Below are 26,195 nucleotides of genomic sequence, written 5' to 3'. Positions count from 1 at the left end.
AGCCCTTTCTCACAGCAGCTGAAATAATTAAACTTATCATTTTGATGGCGGATTGTAATCCAGAAAGACAATCATCAGTGACAACTGGAGATTCACCCGTAGTCAAAAAGCAAAAGACTTTGGACTGTGGAGTGGCTACAGAAATTGAAATCTACAGGTAACGCTAATATACACATAGCCATAGTAATGCTGATGTTGTTAACATTAACGATTTGAGAACAAAGTATAACAGTAATAATAATTTGCACGGTTTAGCATGATTCGAGCTAAGCGATCGTTAGATTTAATCATCATTGGCAGCGCAATTTATTGTAGGCCTAATGCCTTTTTCCTCAGTTGGTCAGAACAAAAGTGGCAGAAATGTTACTTACTTGTTCAGATGATATTTTCCAGTGAAAATTCTTATAATGGTCATACTTTCAAGACGTAGAATCTGTGATTCTGAAGTACAGTATCCACACCGGTGTAGTGATTGACAGCAAGCATTAGATTCATCCGCGCTGACGAGCTGTGCCGAGGCACAACGCACATACAGATAACTGTTCCGCATATGACTGCAATTGCAGGTTTCAAATGAGAGATGGCGACAAAGAGGAAAAATCGCGGACTGCAGCTTTAACTTTCATTAATGTATTGTTTGTTTTGTGTTTTATTTTATTTAATTCTTGTGAAGTGCTTTGAGATGCTACTTTTAAAGGCGCTATAGAAAATAAAGTTTATTATTATTATTATTATTAATAGCAAGCTAACCTTGAAAGCATAATATCCCACCCTCCCTTCAGAGTGTCTCCAAAGCCAAGCTTCCTCCAAAACACATGAACGCTCACAGCCAGAGCAGAGTCTGTAAAGCGTCACGAGAGGGTGTTAAATTACCTTATGTCTCAAAGCACATTACAATAATAATGAACGTAAACAATTTAAAGAGCTTTGACTTGTACCACCTTGTACCAGTCAGACATCCCATCTTGTAAAAACTTATTTACGGGAGTTAGTGCACATAAAAAGAATAATATTACATTATATTATATTACACAACTCTGTGGAATACTTGATTCTGATTGGTCAATCACACCATCCAGCAATATGTTATTCCCCGATAACAACCGCTGAAAACAGATAACACAGGCTTATCCGGATTAAGTCAGCAGCACTATATATGCTTGCTAGGAACGTTTTTTCTTTATCTAAGCTTTGCGTTTGGTGAGCTAATAAACTATTACAACTCATTAAAATCAATATTTTGAGTACAGTTATTTAATTATGTCATCCAGTATTGTGGACTCTCTCGTTTCATACAAATGCAGCTGCTGACATTTTGCGACTATTGTTTTGTACACTGTTGGATTATTTAACAAACGGGTACGATTTTAAAACATTTTAATCTCAGATCAATATCTCGTATCCCCATAATTATTTATGTGGTGAAATGCTGTTTAATAAGTGGTGTGACTGTACCGTATTCCTTAAATGTCTGTCTAGTTTGAACTTGCCACGCCAGCAACTGCTCTCTCCACTGAAGCTTTGTAAGCTTTTGCTAATAAAATATTTAGACTCAGATCAATATTTTGTGTATAATTATTCACTTAGCCGTGTATAATTATTCAAAGTATCCGTGTAATAAGCGGGATAATGTACATCCAGCTGGTTGTTATCTCAGAATAAACCCCTTCAGGCTGATGCAAGATCACCCTGTCTGGGTTTATTCTGAGATAACAACTGGCTGGATGTACATTATCCCTTACATATTATATTAGGTTAATTTGCATAAGCCACGTAAAACGGGTTTGTTCATTAAGTAGTATTTATGCACCGAAAGCGATGTGTCTTGAAATAAGAGGGGAGGGTCTTGACGAAATTCGAATGTAAGTGATCACAAGCGATGCATTTGAAACGCGTGTAAACGCTAATGCGTCTTGGCTGAATTGGGATGCATCTTGTGACTGCTGCAGCTTCATTTTGCCATTGGTAATGTTGCTATAGAAATGCACAGTTCCGAGTCCGAGGACGTGAATGGCTCCGAGTAGAACATCATGGGTTGCCATCTCTTAATTACAACAAGTAAGACATGATGTGAAAGCAGCATAAGCTTGTTGTTTTGGTTCAGGAGGAACTATAAAAGGTCATTGCTGTTTGTTTGCGGCACTTGGTGACTGTCTGTCTACAGCTCTGAATAGCCTTACAGAACACACTGATGACGTGTGATATCTGCACGAGCAGGGTGCGTGGAGGATGTATGGAAATACATAGATTGGCAGGTAGGACATCCTATCGGACCGAATGTAATGATTGGACAAACATTTTTTGGACCTGAGACTTCCACAGAAGATAAATGTACATTTAATATTTAGACCACTTCTATTATTGATTGCTATCAGGATGTGAAGGGAGTTTCAAAACAGTATAACAAACATTTTATATGAAAAACATTGCCTATCCTACCTTTAACAGTACAGTTTTATCTTCATACACTATTATCTGTATTTGTCACTATTACGATAAATGCATGAGCCCTGCTGATTTGCATGCTAGACCTGTAGATTATACTTTGCTGTTTAATGAAGTAACAATCTGTTCCCTCTGTTGGCTATGAGGGTTTTTTTTTTTTTTTTTGCTCCCATGTCCCAGTATTTAAGATAATAATATTATTTCCTCATAACAATAGAGTAGAGACCTCAGGGATGCCTTTTCCTTGGAAAAATTACATTAGTAAGATTTTGTGATAAGTATTGGTTTGTGCTAGAGGAGGATTTAAGATTGACAGAAACAATCCAATATAGACCACATACCTTTCTTTGCACCAGTATATGAATAAACTTTAATGTTCATCATATTAAAGTCCCCCTGTGGTGAAAATCAAGTTTTTAATGTTGTTTATGTCTATGTGGTGTTTTAATATGCTTTAAGACAAACCATGTGCAAATTTATAAGTCAGCACCATTGCTGAGTATTTTCTATTTAAAACTGCAGTGAAAAAAAGACCCACAGTTTGAAATCGCTGGTGTTTCTGATGTCACAAACTACCTTGTAACCAATCACGTCAATGTGCCGGCGGGCTTTAGAATATCATTAACCATGACCACTCTGAAGCAGGAGAGTTTCTAGACTAGAGAATATATCCCGATATTTTCTGTTGATTTAAAAAAAAGTCATGTAGATTTGGCAATACAGCGGGTTTACGATGTATGTTATGATGAACTATATGCCTTTTTCCACTGACGTTAAGGTGTTTCTATGGTTACTGATTGTTAGAAGGCAGCTGTCTTACTTGCAAACGGGAACATGGTTTGTGTAACATTAGCAAAACAAATAATCTGCTGATTGATAATGTAGTCAAGCAAACGGCTAGTCATATAATTACCATTATGTGTCCGACGTTGTAAAAAAGCGATACCATTGCAGCGTTTACCTCAGTAAGTTCCCCGTGTGGATCTCGTCTGAGCTCGTGCGAGTGAGTGAAGGCGTGGCTAATTAGCATATTCATAAATCTGTATAATAAATGAGTTATATTCAAGCTATTTTAAGGCATGAAGAATTTTTTTTCACAGGAAAAATTTTTAAATGTGTCATTTTGGTGATCAAAGATGAGTTTCAAGGGATAAAATGATTGACTACAAGGGGACTTCAGTCAATGTTCTAGTTCTAAGGTCTACCCTGCACAGCTGTTACAGACTTGCATCCCATCTCGCCTCCGAACGCTTTATCTTCCAGTGCATTCACAAAATGAAATGCTACCCAATCTGCCCAATATCCCTTTAAGGCAAGATGTGTTATGCTGAGACGCATAAGCTCATGTTGGAAGTCGGGACTGAGCCCAACCCCCCGCCTCCCCTCAAAACTAAAATCCTATAATCCTTCCTGATGAGGAAAAAATTATTGAGAATTTCAGTGAGGTGTAAATCCAGTTTGTGAAATCTAATCTCTAGATAAAACTGGGTGAAGACATTTTAGATTTTCCAAAAGACCTAAATCCATTCCTATAGTCTTAACTATTACTAAACACACCTGAGTTATGGTTCTTCGGGGTTCATTTGAAATGTACAGGTTTGTTATTGTGTTGTTGGAATGAGAAAATCGGCTGAAATGCTGACTTGAGCACCTGTGGTTTATCATAACAATAGAAGAAGATCAGAGATGTTTTGAGACTTCTATTATGGACAGGCTGTGCAGAGGAGCGCAGTATTTTGACAGGTTTCACCGCAAGAGATGCTGTAAGCAAATACGTTACTTTGAGAAGGTAGATGGAGTGGTCGAGTAAGTCTGAGAGTTCAGGTTGATCTTTCCAGTGACTTTGAAAGTCATGAACATAACATCGCTATTTCTTCCCTCCTGTCCACTAAGATTTGTACCCACAAATTCAGGCTGGGTTTCCCTGAGGCTGTGTGCCAGGTTTACAAAGAGGAAGAGGAATGTTGTTATATGTAAGTGTGTTCTTGTGGTACGTGATACTGGAGAATCGTGAGGGTGATTTGGAGTTATCTATTCCTCTCTTTTTTTCCACTTCATATTCATAAACGGAGATCTTTGCTTTTCCACAAGAAAGATCACATAAAATATCTGTGAACTCTTGGTTAATAGATGAGGACTGGTACGCTGATGCACTTATGAGGCTGCACCTCTCCACTTTAAAAATCTTATTAAGCTTATGTTTTGCTTTCCATATTATGTTGTCTAACATTCCAGTGTTCTCCTAGAAATCAATGTACAGTTGTCAGCTTTTTTTAAAGACCCCCTCCACCTCCACCACCACCACCAAAAAAGGTAGAAGCAGTGTAGAGGCCAGAGGGCATGTTTTACAGGGACTGTCACATGGTCTCACAGGCATGCTGCTCCAAAACCCGTGACTCAGTGCTGCAGTGTGTGCTCTGTCCAGGGGGGGCTCTCCATGTTTTGATCATCACATCAGTGCAACACAGCCTGTCCTGCAGAAAGGAAAGAGTTACTCTTTTGTGCTCCATGGCATTTATTTCCAGCTTCATCACTAGATCTGCTGTGTAATCTTTCTCTAGTACTGCTGCAGCACTTCTGCCATTACTTCCATTAAAGCATCCCTTCATGACCTCATTTTCCCTCTTTTTTAACAAGTGTTTATATTGTTTAATGCCCCTGAGAGGGATGAAGAGATTTTCAATAACTGCACAAAATGTAGACTGAAGCAGACGCTTCTGAAGTCGCGGTAGTTATAGTAGCATACAGTAGGGGAGAGTGGGGTGATTTGTGCCAGGGGGAAGTAGTTTCACCCATTGTTTCTGGAAAACCATAGAAGAAATTGGTCATATAACCACATAATTTTGAAAAGCCATCCATTTTACTCATCCTCCAAAGATGAGAGACACATGGCATGAGAGGAAAGCACATTTTAGCTAAAAAAACTGTTTTTTCCCTTTCAAAGTAAAATTTCTATGATCAAGGTTTTTTGATTGTAGTGTCTGAACAATTATAGACAAGTTTGTAAACATTTCACACATGTTTTAGTGCTTTAGCAGGCTACACAATGAGTCTAAACAGTTAGCATGATGTTAGCTCTTAACTGCTGGATCATGCTAGTTTTTCAAACTTGTGGGTCCGGGGTAATTTGTGCCAGAGGGCCTGGGTTAAGTTGTGCCAGTGGCACAACTCACCCCCACGTATGATTATTTTCAACATATTATTAATTTGTAATTGTACATTGTACTCTTACATTTTAGCAGTTAAACTATGTGACATTCTTGATTTTAGACCAAAACCCATCATGCCACACACTTATAAAACGCACTTTCTGAAGATGAAAAGCATGAAATGGTCCAATGTTGTGCAAAAGGCATGAAAACAACTAATATTGTGTGAAAACTGAATGGAGATTATCGAATTATCATAAGATTTGTGAGTGATTAGAGCACAGCAGAACTCGGTCAGATAAAGGCTTATTAATGAAAGTTCCTGTCAAAAAAAATTAATTGTATTAAAAGGGCAGCTATAAAAAAAAGCCAGTGTTGGAGCAGCAAACAGGTATTTTCATCATCAGAAAGATCTTTCTTCCTCCCCATTTTGCATGAAAACTGTGACTTGCTTAATAATGTGGAACAACCTCTAAGTAGGGTTTCCATAGACCTGGCAAATTATTTTGTCTGAGACTGATACCAGTTATAAGACATGGATAAATAAACAAACAAACATTTTCTTAGAAAAACTAAAATCTGAATGTTTATTCTACTGAAATCTTACTGATACGTCACTTGCATAATAATTTGGAACGTGGTGTGTTCTTATGTTATTCTTATAATTGAGAGACAGCGTTCTATGTATGTCAACAGGCATCTATTGCCAAAGCCTTTTTGCCTGAAATGATTCACAAATATCATATTTTGTGTATTTAAGTTTTTTGTGTTTTCCCAAAAACTACAAAATATGACTTAGCCTATTCCAACAGTTTAATAGGGTGACAATATCTAAATAAACCTTAAATGAGTAATTTTGTATTGAATTTGTCTTGCTTTCATATAGCATTACAGTTCATAACATTAAAATGTTCTGTTTTACTTCAGAAATGACTGGCACAAATTACCCCTACGTATTCTCCCCAAAGGCACAACTTACCCCGCAGCAGGGTATAAAGCTCGGATACGTCAGGATATCTATTAATATTTCTCTGATTGTCTTCATCAGAAACAAGAAAGTCATATACACCTAGGAACAACATGTTTTTACTCCAAACTCACTCGACAGTTGATTTTCCATCTGTGAGATGATGTTGCTTCTTACACAGAATAAGGCAGTCGTGTGTTTATTAGTCATGTTCAATCAATCAAAGCGTTTCAGTCTTCAGTTTATTCAGCTACAGTGAAATGACGCGTGTTATCTACTTCTGGGCTTATATAGAGTTTCTGTGCGAGAGCGCCCTCTGGCTTTCAGATGGAGAAACATTTACTATTGATCCCAGAGCCGTACAGCTATGACAAGCTGCGCATAAAATAATCGCAGCCTTTGCCAAATCGCGTGCGATTTAATTGCGATAAATAGTGCAGCCCTACTTTGTAGATGTAGGTTGTTGTTAGTTCGAATGCCCTTTAAAGTCGGCATGAAATTGCTATTGTCTTTCATTCCTTGCTGTGAGGTAAATCTGAGTGAAACGGCTTCTTGAATGAGAAGGAAATGTAGGGCGAGTCTTGATTTTGTCCATCAGGAAATGATTGGATCATTGTCCTTTGCTAATTGCCAGTTTTCTGTAGGGAACTGGTTTAAACTGGTCTGGCTGTTGGAAAACCTTATTGCCCAGTCCTTGCGCCAGTGTGCATATCAACAGAAAAGAGATGTCATTGCGGGGCATGTTTTTTTTTTTTTTTTTTTAAATAATGTACACATATAAATAATTTATAACAAACACTGCAACATTCCATAAACAATTTTGATTTCACGGTGACTTGAGGTCATGCAGCCCACCTTTCAGTTAAGAAGTTTCTTCTTTGATTCTCTTTGTTATTTTTATGGTTTTCTGTTGTGGTTTATTGTGTATGTCTTTGTTCTTTTATGCCTAACTTTTGACAGTAAGACAGTTGATTCAGGTTGATTAATATTATTTAGCCTAGCCCTTTTCTTTTCTTTTCTTTTCTTTTCTTTTCTTTTCTTTTCTTTTCTTTTCTTTTCTTTTCTTTTCTTTTCTTTTCTTTTCTTTTCTTTTCTTTTCTTTTCTTTTCTTTTCTTTTCTTGGTTGGGTGTCGGTGGTTGTTTTAAGCCTCCTTGTATTTTGCATTTGCCAGGTTTGCTTGTCAGTGGTGAGGTGAATAATTTTCAGGAGAAGGAAATCATACAAGGAAGTTATTTATTATCATACTTCCTGTCAGTCTTTACAAAGGTCTGCCGCAGGTTGTTGACCCTAGGAAAGGTTGACAAATCTCTTCAATGATCTGTGTAATGTACTTAATGTTTTAAGCAGTAAGACCTGAAAGTGATTCAGTTGTTGTTGGATAAAAAAGTTACATTAATGTATCAAATATTTGACCACCTGCAATAAGTCCAATAAGAATCCCCAAACAGATCTATATGAAGCTAGTGCTTAGCTCTCTGTGTTCGGTGTTGCAATGGCTATTTGAGTTCAACATTTGTACACATGGACTCCAGGGATACTGTGACCTGGATAACAGCTGTCAAAATCTATCAGCATGGGGCTTGACCAGGGATAGAACCTCAGATGGGTCAAAGGGAGATGAAAAGAAGGACAAAGGGAGGAACTGGATGGGTCGATGGGAGAATGGACATGTTTCATGAGCAACTGGAATAATTAGTATTACCTGTTTAAATGATCATTAAAGTGATTGCTTGTCTGTCTTAAAGAGAAATTAAATTCTGTCAACAATGTCGTTCTAAACCTATATGATTTTTTTTTTTCCTGCTGAACGCAAAAGAAAATATTCTAATTTTTTTGTCAATAAAATGGAAGTGAATGGTCACCAAAGCTGCTTGGTTACCAACATTCTTCAAACATATCTTTGTTGTTGTTGTTGCACAGAAGAAGGAGCATTATACCAATTTCAAATGACATGAGATTGAGTAAATAATGACTACCCCTTTAAAGTTATGTGAAAGCAGGTTTGTGATTTTTTTTTTTTTTTTTTTTTTTTTTTTTTTTTTTATTTCAAGACCAAACTATATAGTCAAACTTCAATGCATCACTGCATTCCCTCTATTAGTTGATAATTGACTTGTTTGCTTACATACAAACTGCCAAGAACATTCAAGCCCTGCCAAGGGCCTCTTAGCCAAGAGCCTGGAGAATATTTTTAACATAAAGTTGAACTTTTATTAATGGTTTCTACTGTTCGTAATCAGATTTGATCCAATTCCCTTGTTTTTTTTGTTTTGTTTTTTTTTTGGACAACTTGCTGTTGAGCGTAGCCAGAAATGTTTCCCCCACAGTGATCAACATCCACAATGCTTTTTTCAGCAACTCATCAGCTCCCACTTGAGTCTCTGCAGCTTAATGCATAGCTGCTCTTTTTACTATCACACCATTCAGAATGACCACAGCAGAACTTTGTCTGAATCAAGTATCCCAACTCTTTTGTATCCAAATAAAAAAATTACTTTGGTGCATGCAAGTGTAATGGACATTTGAAGAAGCATCTGATATATAAATGTCCAAACTGTGCCAGTATCTGTTTTTGTTGCATAAGTAAAAAAAAAAAAAAAAAAAAAAAAAAACGCTTCAAGGCCATATGTAGGCTACAGCGATTCACATTGTGTGAACGTTTGTAGCCAGTGAAAGGAGGTCGTGATCCACTGGGTTTTGTGTATGCTCTATACATTTGCTGAAGCAGAAAGAAGATTGTCACTGCTGTTCAGTAAATGATAGTTTCAATGGGTGGACAATATTCTCTGAATTAATCTTGGGAAAGAAAATGTTTGGTCCAAAATGATGATATTTATTGATGAAGGCTGGTGTGTCATCAGTCATAATACATGACAAAATATGGCAGTTATGTTGCTGTAAGTAAAAAAAATATTTATTTATATATTTATTTATTAAAAAAAAAAAAAAATGACATATATATATATATATATATATATATATATATATATATATATATATATATATATATATATATGTCATTTTTTTTTTTTTTTTTTACTTACAGCAACATAACTGCCATATTTTGTCATGTATTATGACTGATGACACACCAGCCTTCATCAGCCTATATATATATATATATATATATATATATATATATATATATATATATATATATATATATATATATATATATATATATATATATATATATATACTGTGTAGAACTGAAGTCATTCTGCTGTGTGTTTTATGAGAAAAAAGTGGCATGTTAATGTATGTGTCGGTGCGTGCATGTGTGAGCGAGTGTGTGAAGCGGGGTCTATTCCTCATGACGCTGGTTGGGTAAACAGTCATCCGATCACATTCCTTCCATTCCGTGCTGCTGTCCACTTGGTCACGTGAACACAAAGGAGGGCTCATAGTGGGGTGGGGAGGCATGCCTTAGGAAGGGGAGCCATTTATCACTAAGGACAATTTAGATTGTGGATGCAAGCACCCATATTTACAAGGGTGTATTTTTTTTTTTTCTTCAATGCAGACGTATTAAACATGTCAGATACTTACTGTTATAAAATTCTTGACACACAAAGAGGCTGTGAAGATAATTAACAAGAGCAGATTCATGAAAGGTTTATAACCTTGCCGGTTCACCAGGTGTTTTGCTTTCAGTACATGATTTAATGTTTTTCAGCTTGGCAATTGGCTGTCTGTCTTAGTGCCTTTGTCTTGAATTTCCCCTTAAAATGTTGTCAAAAGACTGCAGTAATTGCCTTGTCAAAAGAAAATCACAATTAATTCACAGAGGAGAAAAAGTAATTGTAAATGCGTCAAAGACTCCAACTGAGCTATTTAAATTCCTGCTTTTAGTATTGACTGTTATGTGTAAATAAATGTGGTCTTTAACCAGACCTGTGCCAGGATTGGGCCATCTGGGGACCCCACTATTATAGTGTTGTGGACTGGGAGACTCTCTTGAAAGTCTATAAAAAGACAGTACTGTTATTTTGAGCATAAGCAGGAGTGAGCATACAACAGGACAGCTCAACGTTTCAAGTCAACTCAAAGGTGCTATATTGATATGAAAAGGTACAGTGTATCGCCAAAGCATTTGCAAGATCTACAAAGAATACAAATAAAACACACATATTCTGTACACTATACAGTGGTCCCAAAATGTATTTGGACACTTAAAGGGTTAGTTCACCCAAAAATCAGAATTCTGTCATTAATTACTTCCCCTCATGTCGTTCCACACCCGTAAGTCCTTTGTTAATCTTCAGAACACAAGTTAAGATATTTTTGATGAAATCCAAGAGTTTTTTTTATCCTCAATAGAAAGCAACGAAAATTACCACATTCAAGGTCCAGAAAAGTAGTAAAACATTGTTAAAACAATGGACATTGTGTTGTATTAGAGGTAAAAAAAAAAATGATATAAATACTGTTTGGTTTATCGCAAAAAACGATTGTTTCATGTCTTGGGACATCAATGTGTCGTCACGAGCTGCAGGGTTTAATTTGGATTTGTCTGGCCCCTTTTTTTTTAACTCAACAAATTTGTTGACTAAAGTAGTTATTTTTGTTTTGTTTTTGCGCACAAAAAGCATTCTTGACGTTTCATAACATTAAAGGGTTAGTTCACCCAAAAATGAAAATAATGTCATTTATTACTCACCCTGATACCGAAGCAAGAGTGAGCATACAACAGGACAGCTCAATATTTCAAGTCAACTCAAAGGTGCTATATTGATATGAAAAGGTACAGTGTATCGCCAAAGCATTTGCAAGATCTACAAAGAATACAAATAATACACACATATTCTGTACACTATACAGTGGCCCAAAATGTATTTGGACGCTTAAAGGGTTAGTTCACCCAAAAATGATATTTCTGTCATTAATTACTCACCCTCATGTCGTTCCACACCCGTAAGACCTTCGTTAATCTTCGGAACACAAATTAAGATATTTTTGATTAAATCCGATGACTCAGTGAGGCCTCCATAGCCAGCAATGACATTTCCTCTCTCTAGATCCATTAATGTACTAAAAACATGTTTAAATCAGTTAATGTGAGTACAGTGGTAACATGTTAATATTATAAAGCAACAAGAATATTTTTGGTGTGCCAAAAAAACAAAATAATGACTTATTTAGTGATGGCCAATTTCAAAACACTGCTTCAGGAAGCTTCGGAGCGTGTCATTTTTTGGTGAACTAACCCTTTAAGTTTGAACCACTGTAGTCACATGGGCTATTTTAACAATGGCTTTACTACCTTTCTGGACATTGAATGTGGCAATTTCATTGCTTTCTATTGAGGATTAAAAAAAACTATTGGATTTCATCAAAAATATCTTAAAAGTGCCCTAGATTCAAAAATTGAATTTACCTCGGCATAGTTGAATAACAAGAGTTCAGTACATGGAAATGACATACAGTGAGTCTCAAACTCCATTGTTTCCTCCTCCTTATATAAATCTCATTTGTTTAAAAGACCTCAGAGGAACAGGCGAATCTTAACATAACACCGACTGTTACGTAACAGTCGGGATCATTAATATGTACGCCCCCAATATTTGCATATGCCAGCCCATGTTCAAGGCATTACACAAGGGCAGGCAGTATTAACGTCTGGATGTGCACAGCTGAATCATCAGACTAGGTAAGCAAGCAAGGACAATAGCGAAAAATGGCAGATGGAGCAATAATAACTGACATGATCATTGATATCATGATATTTTTAGTGATGTTTGTAAATTGTCTTTCTAAATGTTTCGTTAGCATGTTGCTAATGTAGCTACTGTTAAATGTGGTTAAAGTTACCATCGTTTCTTACTGTATTCACGGAGACAAGACTGTCGTTATTTTCATTTTTTTAAACACTTGCAGTCTGTATAATTCATAAACACAACTTCATTCTTTATAAATCTCTCCAACAGTGTGTAATGTTAGCTTTAGCCACGGAGCACCTATCAAACTCATTCAGAATCAAATGTAAACATCCAAATAAATACTATGCTTACGCGATTAGACATGTTGCATGACGAACACTTTGTAAAGGTCCATTTTGAGGGTTATATTAGCTGTGTGAACTTTATGGTGTTTAAGGCAAGCACGAGCTCTTGGGGTGAGGAGCACGAGATTTAAAGCGGCCGCGTACCCTGAATCAGCGCATTTATAATGATAGGCAGTTAAAAAAAAAAACAAAAAAAAAACTATGGGGTATTTTGAGCTGAAACTTCAGACACATTCAGGGGACACTTAAGACTTATATTACATCTTTTGAAAACATGTTCTTTGGCACCTCTAACTTGTGTTCTGAAGATGAACAAAGGTCTTATGGGTGTGGAACAACATGAGGGTGAGTAATTAATGACAGAAATTTCATTTTTGGGTGAACTAACACTTTAAGTCACACTTAAAATGCCATATCCATTATATAGCCTAACTATAAAACTTCTAATTATCAAACCAATTGGCATTTAAAAAAAAAAAAAAAAAAAAGAAAGACAGTATAAGCAAAACGGAAAACAAAAAGGTTGGTAGTCTTAAATTTATAAAATAATATATTCAAAACGGAGTCAAGAAGTATTTTGCCATTTTCAGGTTGCCAAATGTTAGTTTAACATGTTTCTATGATGGACTACTTTACATCTGTGAGTTACTATATGTGTGAACTGTGAGAGAAAACAACTTCATACATTCACTATATGAGCAGTTGGTTAAAAGAAATTACAGAAATTCCTTAAAAAAAAGTCTCTGTCTGTCATTTGTTTGCATATGTGACTTGGTTTTTGGTGGAAAGAGGTGTTCAAATAGTGTTTCGTATTTTTGTATAGCATACCTGTGGCTTACATAGTGGAGGATGCTGCTAGCAAAGCCAATGTCAAAGGTTCGATTCCCAAGAAATGCATTCCATGAACTGATAAATTGTCTTGAATGCAATGCGAGTTTTTTTAGATAGCATGCCATATGTGTAAATGATCTTAGTGCATCTGCTGCAACATCTTACTTTTTGAGACTCAGTTATCAGATTCCTTTTCTTTCAGTTATAATATAAATCTCGTACTATTTCCTAGCCTTAGTGTTACCTGTCTTATGCTCTGCTCCTTTGCTTTTGATCTGGCTGCACTGAGTTTCCCTAAGCAGAATTCCCAGAATTTTATATTCAGAGACAGATAACATCAATACATATCATGTTAGAACTTTTGTATGTGTGTCTGTGGTTTACAGATAAAGAGGTAGAGCTGAAGCTTCCGTAACTGTCGTGACTGTTACCTCTTATCATACAGATAGCACCTGTGACAATGGAAATGCTTTTGCCATTGATTATAGATGTTTTCACTTTGCCCTTTTAGATTTTCAGACAGACTTGAAGGGTATTTACTTGCACTTTAAAGGTTCTATTTCAGATGGACTAAAGCAATAATTTTTTTGCCTCAAAAACTAACATTAATGTGTGTTGTGTGTACACTACTGTGAAAAAGTTTGGGGTCAGTAAGATTTTTGAAAGTTTTTGAAAGAAGTCTCTTATGCTTGCCAAGGCTGCATTTATTTATGTGCATTTATACAATTTAAAATAACTGTTTTCTATTTTAATCAATTTTAAGTCATTTGTTCTAATGATGACAAAGCTGCATTTTCAGAAAACTTCAGTCTTCAGTGTTACATAATGCCTCCGAAATCATTCTAATATGCTGATTTGGTGGTCAAGAAACCACATTGTCTTTGATTGATAAAAAGTTCAAAAGAACAGCATTTATAAACCTTATAAATGTGTTTATTGTCATTTTTGATCAATTTAATGCTTACTAGCTGAATAAAAGTATTAATTTCTCACATCTTTCTGACCCAAAACTTAAATGCGTATAAGTGGTAATGGACATCATGGTTTACTGCATTTTGAGTCCAGTTGCAATGGTTCACATGGCAGTGGCACAGCTGCAGGATGTGCAAAGTCTAGCGAGTGAGTCATTCTCCGTTCATGGTCTGAGAATATAACGTGTCCATTCCAAAGGAACTTTGTTTTGGCCATGGATGCCAGAACTGCCACAGCCAGAAAGAAAGTTGGTTTTACTTTTTTGTACTTAAAGTCCCCCTGTGGTGAAATTCAAGCTTTTAATGTTGTTTATTTGTCTATGTGGTGTTTTTAATATGCTTTTAGACAAACCATGTGCAAAATTCATGTCAACATCATTGCTAAGTATTTTCTATTTAAAACTGCAGTGAAAAAAAGACAGTCTCAAACCCGTGGTTTGAAATCGCTGGTGTTTCTGACATCACAATCTACCTTGTAACCAATCACATCAACGTGCCGGCGGGCTTTAGCATATCATTAACCGTGATCGCTCTGAAGCAGGAGAGTCTCAAGAGAATATATCCCAGTATATTTTTCTGTTGATATAAAAAATTGGGTAGATTTGGCAATATAGTGGGTGTATGATATATATATATATATATATATATATATATATATATATATATATATATATAACGATGTTATGATGAACTATATGCCTTTCTCCACTGACATTAAGGTGGATCTCTTGAGCTTGTACCAATGAGTGGAGGCTGGGCTAATTAGCATATTCATAGATCCCCATATAATAAATGAGGCAATGGTGTAAAGTTACATTCAAGCTATTTTAAGGCATGAAGAATTTTTTTTTTTTTTCACAGGAAAAAAATGTTTAAATGTGTCATTTTGGTGATCAAAGAGGAGTTTTAAGGGATAAAATTATTGACTACAGGGGGACTTTAAAATTTTTGCGAGAGATTTGATGCTTGAGACATCAAGCTATGGAAGCTTGTTTCTGCCACTGAATAACAAAATAAAAAAGGTATTTGCGACTTTTTATCTCACAATTCAGACTTTTTTTCTTGCAATTGCAATTGCATTTGGAATTACGTGATATACCCCTGGTTTTACAGACAAGCCTTAAGCCCAGACTAAAATGCATCATTGAGCTGTTTTAAACGAAAGCAACTTGCACTGACATATCTTAAAAAAACAAACAAAACAAAAACAGTAATGTTTTATCTAAGGCATGTTTACAATCCTGCTTAAATGTCATAATTGAACTAAGGCCTAATCCTGGCTTAATCTAAGCCTCATCTGTGAAACCATGCCATAAACTCGCAAAACTTGCGAGTTATAAATTCAGAATTGTTTACGTTTATATTTTGCAATTCTGAGAAGAAAAAAAAAGTCAGAATTGCGAAATAAAGTCACAATTATCTTTTACATTTTTTTTATTCTCTGGTGGAAGCGAGCATCCATATAAATTCCATTTAAATATATTCAGAGTAAATTTCACGCTATAGGCAACTTAAAAATGTCTGTACTTAGCCAGTGGCTAGCAAATTGTACGATTCCTGCTGCTGTCTGTGTTTTTAATGTGAATCAAACATCACTGCAAAAAAGTACTCACTGCTCTTGACTGAATAACTTTAGTAACTTTAATAAGGATTCATCTATTTTTATAAAGAATTCATCTTGCATTACATGCAAAATGTTTGCTGAGTAAAATAAAAAAAAAAATAGCCAATGTCGACTCAAGCTTTAGTGTGTCTGTAGAGTGTTAGTAGATTAGTTATCTTTAAGTCGAGTTGTTTCAGCACAGACCACTGAATGGACGGCACTCTTGCACAACTGCTCTTGAAGCCCTATTTAACACACTGTTAGGCTGTCAGAATTGGCTGTCAACTTGGGAAGCTGTGACCTCTTGAATAACATCAGCTCATTCGGCTCATCAGGACTTGCTCAACAAGCAATTTAAAAGTCCTTATCATCATCCTCATCTTGAACGCAGTGAGATTTGCTTGGAGTCCTGTAATTGTTTGCACATCTCCCTAGAGCACTGTGGTTATTTATTATTTTTTGGTGTATTGTAATCGCTTCTCTAATATTCCTGAGAGGCTTTCCTTATTTGCCTAGAACTGGGATGCCATATTGGTTTGGTAAAGAGATCAGAATACTAAATCCTGGAGCTCTGCTGATAAGACGTGCACCTAGATAGATTCAGTTGCAATGTATGCTGGATTTTGTTGATAGACCCCTCCTGCTAGTATAGAGACATCGGTGAATACACAAGTTACATGTAAATGCACTGCGGATTTGGTTTGGGTATTGACACATTTCATTTTTTTAACAAGTTTATGGTCATTTAAATGATTTTTATGAGGTAAATGTAACATTACGTGACACATTGTTTACAAGCTGTTTTATTGACGTGTTTCCATGGTTGAAACACTGATTGAGCAATTACATGAGACATGATACCGATTTTGGTAAGTTGTACTATATCTTTCCACATACCTTCTGGTGTTCATTCATGTTTATTTGTTGTAACTAGTAAAGCGGAAGACATGATCAGTTCTTGTGGGCTCTGCGCTGCTGCTTCACTTGAACTGAGATGCTACAATGACCTGTCACACCAGAGCGCCAAAGCAGTATTTATTGTTTGAATTTCGTAATAAAATGGACAGAATTTGAAATCTGAGACTTTGTTTCATATCAAAAGTCACAAAGCTTATTCACATTTTATTGGATGGGGGCATGCTACAAAGTTCTGTTCATCAACTGAAAACAGACTAAAAGATCGAATCTTGGGATTTAAGAATCAATATTGGTTCATAAAAATGAGAATCGATTAAAATCAAGAAATCAGTCATTTTTACCCAGCCCTGCTTGAGTATGTTGCCTGAACTGTCAGTGGATGTTTTTCACTTTTCTGGGGTTCTCAGAAGCGGAAGTCGTCATAGTTGAGTAAACTTCTATAGTAGTGAACAGAAACTACAACAAATATAATTTTTGCGTTCCTATTTGTTAAAATCCACAATACTGTTTCTACGACTTTCCAAAAGAGGAAACAAACATAAGGCCAATTCACACCGCCCCGACAACAGCCAACAAACGCCAACAAACTCATCTGTTGGAGTTTGTTGGATCGGTGTGATAACCCTGTTGGCGTTTGTTGGCGTTGGTCGGAGTCGGTTTTCACCCGACTGAACATGTTTAATCGGCGTTTGTCGGGTCGTGGAATGTCTGCGCAGTGTGAACAGTTTTCCAACAAACGGCAACAAACTCTGACGTAATCTGACCTGGCTATGAACCGTTGCCATGACGATGAGGCAAGTCCCCTGAATAGACAGCTGTTTGATCGCGCCCGCGCCTCACGCACACACAACAAAGTACTGGAAACGTGACATCGCAGCTTGTTCGTTATAAAAAATAAAATACAGTTAAAAATAAAAATATTACAAAAGGTACAATCGAGAATACGAACCGACGTCACGCCTCGTTGCATGCCAGGGCGGCGCCGCCATTTTGACAGGATAGCCCTCTATTACTCGTACTGAAATTAATACGGATTCTTGCTTTGTTTCTCCTTTTGTTTTGTTTCTGCCAATAAGTGGAACGTTAACATTTTAATGGTATCGTTTGCAGGGAATAGAAGCTATTTTATCGCGTCGCATGATCATTTTATTTATTTTATTTTTTTTCATTGAAGTTTTGTAGAATTTCGTTTACAATGTTGATCTGTTTACCGTGTCACACGCTGGACGCTCACCGCTGCTTCAGCCATCGTATGAATATCCAAATAAATCTATGTGATCAACACACTGAGAAAAGTCGATTCATTTATTTGTTGGAAACATTTAAATGGTGCTTAAACGAGCATACTGAGTAGGCCTAATTTACAACTGTTGTCATTGTAATCCCCCTTTTCCATGATCACAGATGAGGAGAATCAGAGATTATGGGTCAAATTCAGCGGACAGACGGACACGAACACAATGTATTTTTATATTTATTTTAACAAATGACAACCACACTAAGCAATTTCATACCTTTATAAAACCGTTATGAAGAAAATTTATAAAATGCTTGCATTTTAAGTGATACTGAAAGTTTATATTTTGGTCTCATTCGTTTTTCTGCATGTGCTTTATTTGTAAATAGAATTTGGTCTCTTTAATATCAGTCTAAGTGCATTAAGCCTTTTCTTGAGAGGACAGAGAGGAAACCGTTTTTATAAACGTGTTGCGTTCATATTTTGGGCTCATTTGCGTATCTCCACGCAGTATGCTTTAATAAACATGTACAGAATTGTTTGTTTGTCACATGAAGCGTTTTTCTTGTTAAGCATTTGAATGTCCCCGTCAAGTTCTGCTAATTCACGAGCGCAGTGAGAGTCAGACTTGCAAAGGTAATGTTAATTATTAAACCAAACGAAATCAAAACGTTCAAAAACACTTAGCAATGCCATTCTTTTATTGAGTGATAAGCAGTGGGTTTAATCAGTGCCATTAATAATAGATTTGCCATCCGGCGTCTTCTCGTCATCTCCTCGACCTGCTTCCCTTGGTGTTTTTACACGTAGAAAAGGCGAAAAAACGTTTTTCACTGTCTTGTTTTCTCTCAGAACGATGATCTGAGTTACTATCACAATTATCGATGCAGCATTAATGACATACAATGGTGACATTTTTCACAATCATGACAGAAAACAAATTACTGCACTAAACTCAATAACGGAAAGGCTGCGCGATCCTGTCAAGATGGCGAATAAACAAAGAAGTTACCCAGAACTCAATGCGGCGTGACGTCAGATTCGTATTCTCGTATCGTATTCGTAGTCCATAGTGCAATCCGTGCCATTCAGCAAGAGCAGCTGCTCCACTTCACCGAAAGATAGAGGTAACGACGTTATAACCACCATGAGAGCAACGCAGGTTTACCTTCAGTTTCGTTTTTTAATAATTCGTTTTGGCTCGTTTAGCTACATGGTTTTATATGCTTATGGGTCTCGTTAATAAAAAGGGTCGCGCTAAAAAAAAAGTTTAAAAACCGGTGTATACCAACCGCACCGCAATAGGTTACGATCAGATCGATGGCTACAGCGCTTCGGATTTCAGGTTAGTATTTTTGTTTTGCCTCAATACTTTAATACAATGAAAATATATATGATGCTGTATTATTAATGTAATAAACTTGCCTGACAACATTGTCATGGTTACCTGTATGTAGTTGTGGAATTTTCCCAGTCAGACGTCACTCGTTTGTTGGTGTTTGTTGGGGCGGTGTGAACATGACAGTTTTTTCTCATAGGATTCTAAATCCAACGGCCAACTTGTTCGTCGGCGTTTGTTGGTGTTTGTTGGCGTTTGTCGGTGCGGTGTGAATTGGCCTATACAGAGAGATTGATTGGTCAGAAGAGAGAAAAATGTCAAATTTGCTAGCACTTCCTCAGCTGTTGTATTTGAAACATTCACTCAGTTTTCTGTAATTGAATGCAAGGAAATAAAGCACAACAGCACAACATTGTTATAAATGTACATTATTATAAATGTATAAACGTACATTAATATTTCACTACCATCTTCCAGTCTGTCAGTATTCCTTACATGCTTCAAGAGCAGTGACCTCAGTAATCGAGTGCTTTGAGCGGCTTGTCAAACTCACTCCTTCCTCCTAGACACCTTATTCCCCTTTTGGTTTCTCACTAGCCAAACAGATCAACAAAGCTATTGCACTACAGATCTTACAGGACACTTATCAGTGATGTTGAGAAAAGCTCCTAAAATAATCACCCTGCAGTGGTCTTGCAGTCACGTCACTACTAACAGCCTGCTATTATTTTGTTAGTGTGTTGTTGCTTGCACCTCTATTAATTTTCTGATTTATTTATTGTCACTTTACAACCAAATGACTCATCTGTCACTGTACTGTCAATGCCTGCTCTGAATTCCTCCTACTTCAATCCCTCAGGCATCCATTTTTAATTTAATACATTGTCTGAGGAACAAAAACACATGCAGCCTCTTATTTGTGACAGATGACTTTATAACCTGAAAATTTAAAAATTTAAAATTAGAGATGCATGACAGTCCATAATTATTTTCATTATATATGAATATTAAAATTCTAGATGATTTTTTTTAAACATATGTAAAATAAATCACTAAACTAAAGAATTTCATTATATGGTTGATATTAAAATTCAAGTGAATGTAAGCAATACAATATTATAATTCACAATATAAAAAAATAGATGATCATATTCATTTTTAGATTTGCTAAAATCTGTTTTCTAGTATTTCCTTCTAATTAACTGGTTTGTTTTTCCAAATGTTTTCTTTCAAGTCAAAATTTTCTTTGTCCTGTTGGCTTAAGCAATACATTTTCCCCAATACATTTGACACTCCAAACTTTTGCTGATTTCTGAGATGGCACAATGTTAAAGTTAAAAAACAAATGTAAAAATCTGCATATTTTTATGCTTTGGCTTGAAAAGATCTTGTGACTGTTTGAAAAGAAGCTCTTTTTCTCCTAACCCTGGCAGTCCATTGTCTTCCTTAAAGGATTCACCCAAAAATGAAATTTCTGTCATTAATTACTCACCCTCATGTCGTTCCACACCTGTAAGACCTTCGTTCATCTTCAGAACACAAATTAAGATATTTTTGATGAAATCCGAGAGGTTTTTTTTTTATCCCCCATAGAAAGCAACAAAATGACCACATTCATGGTCCAGAAAAGTAGTAAAGACATCGTTAAAATAGTTAACATAACTACAGTGGTACAGTGTGCTGAGCACAGTCACGCCAGAGCTCTGATTCAAGAAGCAGTTCAAGCGCATCTTTTGACGTTCTTTAAAAAGAAGAGAACAGAAAGTATGATGTTACTTTGTTTAGTGCTTTAAGAACATTTCCCTGACACATTAGAATGAATAACAAACATAGATAAAGTGCATTGATGCCATAAGGGAATGTCATCCTTTTTTTTTTTTTTTTTTTTTTTTTACATTTGTTGTTCATTTTGTTTAGTAACTTGTTGTCTTGTGATGCCAGGATGTGCTGCTTTACTCAAAGAGTTAGTTCACCCAAAAATGAAAATTATCCCATGATTTACTCACCTTCAAGCCATAGGTGTATATGACTATACACAATGACATAACGTTCTACACAATGACATGATGTGCTACGTGTTATAGCGTAGGATATATCATAGTACGTCATGGCGTAGTGTATAACATCATGGCATTGTGTATTAAGTCGCGGAAGTTAGCGCTTTTTGGACAAATAAGGATATTTGTCTTAGACAAACACATCGATTCGCTTCAGAAGGCCTTTATTAACCCCCTGGAGTTTTTTATGGATGGATGTTTTTTTTTTTTTTTTTTTGTCTTCAAAATCTGGGCAGCCATTCACTACCATTATAAAACTTGGAGGACTAAGGAAATTTTTAAATATATCTCCAATTATGTTCGTCTGAAAGGAAATAGTCATATACACCTAGGATGGCATATATATACACGTATATATATGTGTGTGTGTGTGTATATGTGTGTGTATATGTGTGTATGTGTATATATATATATATATATATTATACTCATGACCTCATTGCAGTTGAATATGTTCTCTTATATATCTTATGCTTCTGCATGACCAGTGAAACTCTTGACTAGTGAAACTCTTCAGAGAGAACTACAGTGAAGTTGGATGAGCCACAGTATTTCGACCTTGCAATCCCATGGTAACTTGGGAATGCTGTGGTAAATTGTTTCCTCATCATTGCACTCTCTCTTGTCATATACTCAAAGATGGAGAGTTTGAAATCCTCCCACTCAATTCCCATACGCTGCAGCAAGTGCCCATTTATTCTTCCAAGCTGTATAGTGTAGAAATTTTACCAGCATGACACATGGATGTTGTTGATCGTCATCAGGTTTAGGTCTTTTTTTGAACATACAGGCACATTTTGCAGCCTTTCTCTTTATCCCTTTTTTAAAGGGATAGTTATGTCATCATTTACTCTAATACATTCTAATCCTGTATATAAGAGTAGTAAATATGATTGACCATGATTTCTAATGTGGAACAGAAAATAATTTTTTGATGAACGTTTCACCTGTTGTTGTCCATACAGTAAAACTCAGTGTGGTCCAAAATATTGTGTGGATAAATATTAGCTTATTATTATTATTATTATTATTATTAAAAACATTTTTTTCACCAAAAAAAGTTTGACCAAATTTGCACAGGAATATGCACTTGATTTAGCTTCTTTTGAGAAATCTTTTCAGCTCTTTTCCCCCTAATTATTAGGAAGTAGAAATAGTTTTGACTTTTTCGCCCTCATGTTAGAAGTTAACATGTTATCCTAATTAGGGTTGTCTCGATTCCTCAATTAAATTCAAGTACTCTATTTTAAAAAAAAGTCCTCAATTACATACAATATGTTTCTAAATGTGCGAACTGTTCATCGCGATTTCAAAATAAAAGTTTAAAAAATGTCCTCATATTCTTGTTCAAGAAATTACAGTGGCTGTAGCATTTCTATGGTAAGTGGTCAAATATTAAGTCAAATATAAAGATTAAGTGAAGATTAAATGGCAATATTAAACAAGGATTTGATCTGTTGTAAAGTGTAACAACACCAGGCCTTTGGCGCCCTCTGCAGGCATTTGTTATAATGCACGATGTACATAAGTTGATTCGTTTATTATATTGTATATTATATTATGTATCTTAAGCATTCTATAAAATCCTATGTTTACTTGCTTTTGATACTTTATTTGAACCAAATATTATTGCCTTATTGTACAGTGCTCAGCGTAAATGAGTACACCCCCTTTGAAAAGTAACATTTTAAACAATATCCCAATGAACACAAAAACAGTTTCCAAAATGTTGACAAGACTAAGTTTAATATAACATCTATTTAACTTATAACATGAAAGTAAGGTTAATAATATAACTTAGAAATCCAACAGTGGTGTTTCGGATCATTGTCATGTTGGAAAAGTGCACGACGACCAAGGGCACCGAGTGATGGTAGCATCTTCTCTTTCAGTATAGTTCAAGGTGCCTTAACAGGTAGAGCTAGACAGCGGTCCTGACGTGTGAGGAAGATCCAGTTAGATCCGCTCCGATGGATAGATCCGTTTAGATCCACTCTGATGGACAACAACAACAACAACAACAAAAAAACTCCCTGAAACTTCCTAGCTCTTCCATCCAGATAACAAAATTCTCTGTTTTTACTGTTATTTCTATTTCTTATGTTCTATTTTTATTCTTCCTCTTTATGTAAAGCACTTTGAATTGCCATTGTGTATGAAGTGTGCTATACAAATAAAATTGCCTTGCCTTGCCAATAGAGCAGTACATCTGTGAATTCATAATGCCATCAATGAAATACAGCTCCCCGACACCAGCAGCACTCATGGAGCCCCACATAAGGACACGGCCACCACCATGTTTCACTGTAGACACCATGCTTTTTTCTTTGTATTCCTCACCTTTGCGACACCATACAGTTTTGAAGCCATCAGTTCCAAAAACATTTATCTTGGTCTCATCACTCCAGTGTATAGAGTTCCAGTAGTCTTCATCTTTGTCAGCATGGGCCCTGGCAAACTCTAGGCAGGCTTTTTGGTGCATAGGCTTTAGGAGAGGCTTCTTTCATGGACGGCACCCATGCATGCCGTTCCTCTGCAGTGTACGCCGTATTGTGTCACGGGAAATAGTCACCCCAGTTTGGCTTTCTGCTTCTTTAGATAACTGCAGTGAACTTGTATGCCGATTTTCTTCAACCCTTCTCATCGGAAGACGCTCCTGTCGAGGTGTTAACTTCCATGGATGACCTGGACGTCTCTTTGAGATGGTTGCAGTTCCATCTTTTTTAATTTTTTGTACCACTTTTGCTACAGTATTCTGACTGATCTTCTTGTAGCCTTCACCTTTCTGGTGTAAAGAAATGCTTTTCTTTCTCAGGTCTTGTGACATTTCTCTTCCATGTGGTGCCATTGCTGACAGCATGAAATGGGAAGGGGTTTTAACACCCTTTATAGTCAGCTGTCTGCTGGACACCTGTGTAATGAATATTAGACTCACCTGTGGTTGAATTCTTGTTCAATTAGACATTTGTAGTCTAAAATTTAGCTTTGCTCCAGAGACTTTCAGTGGGGTGTACTCATTTTTGCAACACCCTAATTTGAGTTATAACATGAAAGGTTAATAATATAAGTTAAACAGATGTTATATAAAACTTTAAATTTTATTTGTGTTCATTGAGATATTGTTTAAAATGTTACTTTTTAAAGGGGGTGTACTCATTTACGCTAAGCACTGTATATATATCTAAATAGGGCTGTGCCACATCCCCAGGGCCTCACGCCAAAGTAAAGTGATAGCTGACTTAATGATTTAAAGCCAATAGTTATACTTCATATTTTTGTTCTTCAAAATACTATAATACTACAGTAGTTAAAAGACATAGCTAAAATTGAGACTGTTTATCGTGACTGTGTTATTCTGCTTGTTAAAAAAATATTATACAGTAACTTACAATATTGTGTGCGTGTCCGTGATTCACGCGCATACAGCCAGGGCGGTTTGTAGAGAGCTTTATTCAGCCGATTTTAAATTCTGATTTTGATCGCCTCTGGAATGGGTCAAACCATACTAGATATTACCTGAGAAGTTCAAGTAAATATGCTAGAAATCTCCGCTCATTCAAGGATGTGCATTTATTGTATGGATGGAGAATCCATACACGCCTGCAGGATACGCATAAAGGGTTTCTTTATTTAACACTGTAATGCAAAAAAAGCATACGTAGCCTAACTATTACACACCTTTCAGACCATCATTGAGAGCAACGGTATCGCAGAACGAGTGTACTCCATCTCTAGACGTTTTAAACTTTTTTTAAATCCAAAAATTTCAAAAAGCAATGAAATTGTCAGACATTCATTTAGTGCATGTTCACAGAGGAAAACAACAGGTTCTCTCGATACTGTTTTATTGACTGAGAAACAGTCCAAACAAATGCGAGTGGATTCAGACTGATTGGAAAAGCATTTGACCAATTCATTTAGACCATAATTTAAGTGTAAAAAAAATATTCCCCCGGTTTCACAGACAAGGCTTAAGCTAGTCCCAGACTAAAATGCAAGTTTGAGCTGTTTTAAGTGAAAGTAACTTGAACTGACAGATCTTAAAATATGTCAGTGTTATTGTTTTGTCTCAAGATGCACACGAGTAATGTTTTTTTCTATTGAACGTTTATAAATTACTATAAACTATAATTATAAAATAAATTATAAAATAAAACTACTTAAATACCGTAATTGAATAAGGCTTAATCCTGGCTTTGGCTAAGCCCTTTCAGTTCAGTTACAGCTGTTAAACTGAATATACGAAGCAAAGCAAACTTTTTACATAAATATCCACAACACAAACAGCAACTTGTTCATCATTACAGCAACAGTAGACCCCCCTTACTATAGCAACCCCTCTAACCCCCTATAGCAAATAGGGCTGTCAAACGATTAATCGGGATTAATCGCATCCAAAATAAAAGTTTCTGTTTACATAATATGTATATATAAATACACACACATACAGGTCTATTTTTTATTTCCACAAAAAATATCTGATTACTCAATTAATTATAAAAATAAGTGACTGATTACTCAATTACCAAAATAATCATTAGTGACAGCCCTAATCCTAATTCTGTCAATATGAAAACAAACTGTCAGATCCTGGACAGAAATAATGAACCAAAAAATAATGTGACTAGGTATTGCAAATAAGCGCATCTTATAAATATGGACTTACACTCCAAG

General features: G+C 36.0%; 1 protein-coding gene across 2 annotated transcripts in view; it reads left to right on the top strand.

Moving 5' to 3' along the window:
* Positions 1 to 26,195, top strand: part of igdcc4 (immunoglobulin superfamily, DCC subclass, member 4) — a 97,833-nt gene that overhangs the window by 3,684 nt on the left and 67,954 nt on the right. Inside the window, exon 1 of one of the 2 annotated variants that reach the window (XM_048184380.1) lies at positions 19,027 to 19,471. The exons of the other annotated variant lie outside the window; for it this stretch is intronic. Within the exon in view, the coding sequence (XP_048040337.1) occupies positions 19,447 to 19,471 (25 nt within the window). The 5' untranslated portion in view covers positions 19,027 to 19,446. Of the gene's footprint in view, positions 1 to 19,026; positions 19,472 to 26,195 lie in introns of those variants that run through there. 2 annotated transcript variants of the gene reach the window in all.

The sequence above is a fragment of the Megalobrama amblycephala genome, linkage group LG3 (assembly GCF_018812025.1).
Source record: "Megalobrama amblycephala isolate DHTTF-2021 linkage group LG3, ASM1881202v1, whole genome shotgun sequence".
NCBI classification, from domain to species: Eukaryota; Metazoa; Chordata; class Actinopteri; order Cypriniformes; family Xenocyprididae; genus Megalobrama; species Megalobrama amblycephala.
This window is presented reverse-complemented; position numbering and strand designations above follow the sequence as displayed.